This window comes from Raphanus sativus, chromosome 4 (assembly GCF_000801105.2).
Source record: "Raphanus sativus cultivar WK10039 chromosome 4, ASM80110v3, whole genome shotgun sequence".
Lineage (NCBI taxonomy): Eukaryota > Viridiplantae > Streptophyta > Magnoliopsida > Brassicales > Brassicaceae > Raphanus > Raphanus sativus.
The window spans coordinates 21,413,093-21,416,610 of NC_079514.1; the positions used below are offsets into that span (position 1 = coordinate 21,413,093).

At 48.0% G+C, this 3,518-nt stretch overlaps 1 protein-coding gene across 1 annotated transcript in view; it reads right to left on the reverse strand.

Annotated features, from left to right (window-relative positions):
• LOC130511189 (uncharacterized) overlaps window positions 1-1,972 on the reverse strand; it is a 2,629-nt gene extending 657 nt beyond the window's left edge. Inside the window, exon 1 of the mRNA XM_057008066.1 lies at window positions 75-1,972. Coding sequence (XP_056864046.1) covers window positions 75-1,972 — 1,898 coding nt within the window. The remainder of the gene's footprint in view (window positions 1-74) is intronic.
• Window positions 1,973-3,518: the final 1,546 nt, after the last annotated feature.

Genomic DNA, 3,518 nt, shown 5'->3' on the forward strand with positions numbered 1-3,518 from the left:
GAGGTCCTACGATATCCATAGCCCAGCGCATGAAGGGGTATGGCGACGAAATGGAGAGTTCTTCCGCAGGTTGCCGAATAGTTGGAGCGTGCCTCTGGCATTTTTCACATTCTCGTGTGAATTTTTCGCAGTCTCCGATCATCGTTGGCCAGTAATACCCGTGGCGTTTTATTTTTACGGCGAGCGATCTTCCGCCGGAATGATTTCCGCAGGAACCAGAGTGAACTTCTTCCATTACCTTTCTAGCCTTATGTCCTTCTAAACAAGTCATGAGTGGTCCAGAGAATTTCCATTTGTAAATTTCTCCGTCGACCGTTACATAACAGGCGGCTTGGGTTCGGACTTTTCGAGCCGCCCACTTCTCGGGAGGTAATTTTCCGTCGATGATATACGCTCGTATCGCCTCTAGCCATGGCGTATCGCAGCCATATTCGTTTTGTTCTGGCGTTTCTTCTGATTCGACTGCGATTTCTTCCTCGTTATCATCTTGAATAAGATTGATGACGACGGGAGATCCAATGCTCGGATGTTCAATGAACTCTACCGGGATTACTCTTTTAAGTCCCGGATCTGAACTCGATGCCAGGGCTGCGAGTGCGTCTGCTTGCGTATTCTCGGAACGAGGAATTCTGGTCAGGGCGAAAGAATCAAAGTCCTGGGATAAGTTTTGGACTAGTTTGAGGTATGCTTCCATCCTTTCGTCCCTGGCTTCGTATTCCCCGCTATACTGGCTTGCAACAAGTTGAGGGTCGCAGTAAGCGTGGATATTTCGTATCTTCAAACTGTGGGCTAGTCGTAATCCCGCAATAAGGGCCTCGTACTCTGCCTCGTTATTCGAGGCGTGGAACTCTAATCTAAACGATTGTTCGAGGATCTCTCCGGTCGGCGACGTCAAACGGATGCCGATGCCGGATCCTTGTTTCGACGATGATCCGTCAACGTGGAGGAGCCAAGTTGAGTTAGGCTCTTTATTAGTTATGGCTTTGGTTGGCAACTCCACCAAGAAATCTGCGAGGACTTGAGACTTTGCACTCGTTCTGGGGCGATAGTCTATATCGTACTCGCTGAGTTCGACGGCCCATTTGGCTAATCTTCCTGACTGGCTCGGACTATGCAAGATAGTTCGGATGGGGAACGTTGTAAGGATGACGATAGTGTGGGATTGAAAATAAGGTCGAAGCTTCCGCGCCGATGTTACGACTGCGTACGCTAATTTTTCCATCAGGGGATAACGAGTTTCGGCGTCCAGGAGTATTTTGCTTACGTAGAAGATGGGTTTCTGATCCCCACATTCCTCCCGTATTAGGACGCCGCTAACGGCAGTTGTCGATACTGCTATGTATAGGAATAGAGGTTCCCCTTCTACGGGTTTTGGGAGAAATAGAGGAGTTGCCAGATAGTGCTTTAGCTGTTTGAAAGCGTCTTCGCATTCATCTGACCACTCAAATTTTTTGTTTCCCCGCAGGACATCGTAGAAGGGTAAGCATTTGTCCGTTGATCGGGATATAAACCGATTGAGTGCTGCGACCCTCCCGGTCAACCTTTGTACTTCTCGCTTGTTTTTGGGAGAGGCCATCCCGATGAGCGCGTCGATCTGTTTTGGGTTGGCTTCTATCCCGCGATAAGTCACCAGGTATCCGAGGAATTCTCCCGATGCTACGGCGAATCTGCATTTGGCCGGGTTTAGTTTCATGTTATGTGAATTCAGCCGAGCGAAGCATTCCTCAAGATGGTCGACATGGTCGTTAGCGTGGAGGGATTTGACGAGCATGTCGTCAATGTAAACCTCCATTGTTTTTCCGAGTTGATCAGCGAACATTCGATTGACGAGTCGTTGGTATGTTGTGCCGGCGTTCTTAAGGCCAAAAGGCATTACTTTGTAGCAATAAGTCCCGCGATCCATAATGAACGCTGTTTTCTCGCGATCATCAGGATTCATCATAATCTGATTGTATCCTGAGAATGTGTCCATGAAGGATAAGAGTTCATTTCCTGCTGTTGCTTCGACCAATCGATCGATATGCGGCAAAGGGAAACTATCTTTCGGGCACGCTTTATTGAGATCGGTAAAATCGACGCACACTAGCCATTTTCCGTTCTTCTTTTTGACCACGACGGGATTTGCAAGCCAATCGGGGTAACGGACTTCCGTTATGGACCCCACCTTAAGAAGTTATTCGACTTCTTCGTTGACTGCGGTTGCTCGTTCGGGGCCTCGCTTTCGCCTTTTTTGCTTGATTGGTTTGAACGTTGGATCGGTGTTCAGTTCATGGCAGGTAATGTTAATGTCGATTCCTGGCATGTCCTCCGCAGTCCATGCGAATGTGTTGAGATTTTTCTTAAGACATGTTACGATTTTTGTCTTCAAGGGCTCGCGGGGATTGGCTCCAATTTCGACACAACGTTCTGGGAACGCTTCATCAAGACAAACCGTAATTACGGGTTCACAGGTTGGTTCGCGTTTTTCCTCCAGGGCATCAGCCCTTCGAGATTGCCAGAAGAGTTCGGCCAGATCTTGTGTGTCTTCGTCTGAAGTTTTCTTAGTTTTATTGGGAGCGGTGTCGAGGTCAGACCTCTTGCGCTTGAGTTCCGCAGCGAGACATATCTGCGATACTCTGGGATTTCCCTAGATCGTTTCGATCCCGCGGGGGGTTGGAAACTTAAGGCACAGATGATATGTTGATGGAACTTCTCTCATGGAATTTATCTAGGGAGTGCCCATGATTGCGTTGTACGATGCCGGGATATCCACTACTAGGAATTCCGTCAGTTTTTCTGCCGTTCCGGCTTTGACCACGAAACTGATCGATCCCGACGCGATGGTGGGCTCTCTTGAAAGCCCTACCAGCGGGTTGGAGTCTTCTGTAATTTTCGACAGATCGACCTGCATCTTTGCGAGAGTTTCTTTGAAGATGATGTTAACCGAGCTTCCGGTTTCGATCAGTACTCTCGCTACGTCGATGTCGTGGATCGTCAGCTCAATTACCAGGAGGTCGTCGCGTGGTTTAGCCTGCTCAACCATTGCTTCCTCCCTGAATGAGATCTCGTCTGGATAGGATGAGATTTCCATCTCGCGTCTGATTGTTGAGCGGTTTTTGCGGGTAAGATTGATCCGTACCCCCCCCCCCCTCCTTCTAGCGCCAAACTGTGGAAACCAAAATTCGCACCGTCAATATTTCGTATAAATAAGGAAACTAAGAAAACCCTAATTTCCCAGAAGGTCCCGGATTTCTGAGAAACCACACGTCAAGCAATCAGAACACGACAATAACGGAAAATAAAAATAAAAATCGTAAAAAGAGAGCAAGAAGAATTTTATTCCGAATCTGCGTATGAGCGTGATAACAACAAGGTAACGTGCTTCGGCTACGAGAGTTGTCGGCGAGATCCTAGTTCTAATACCCGAAGGTGGCTAAACCTAATTGAGTCGCAGCTCGAAAAAAGAAAAACGGAAAGTTGCCTAAATTGCTCTAAGTGCTAAGTTGCTCTGGAAAAGTGATGCCTCTATGCCTCTCGCC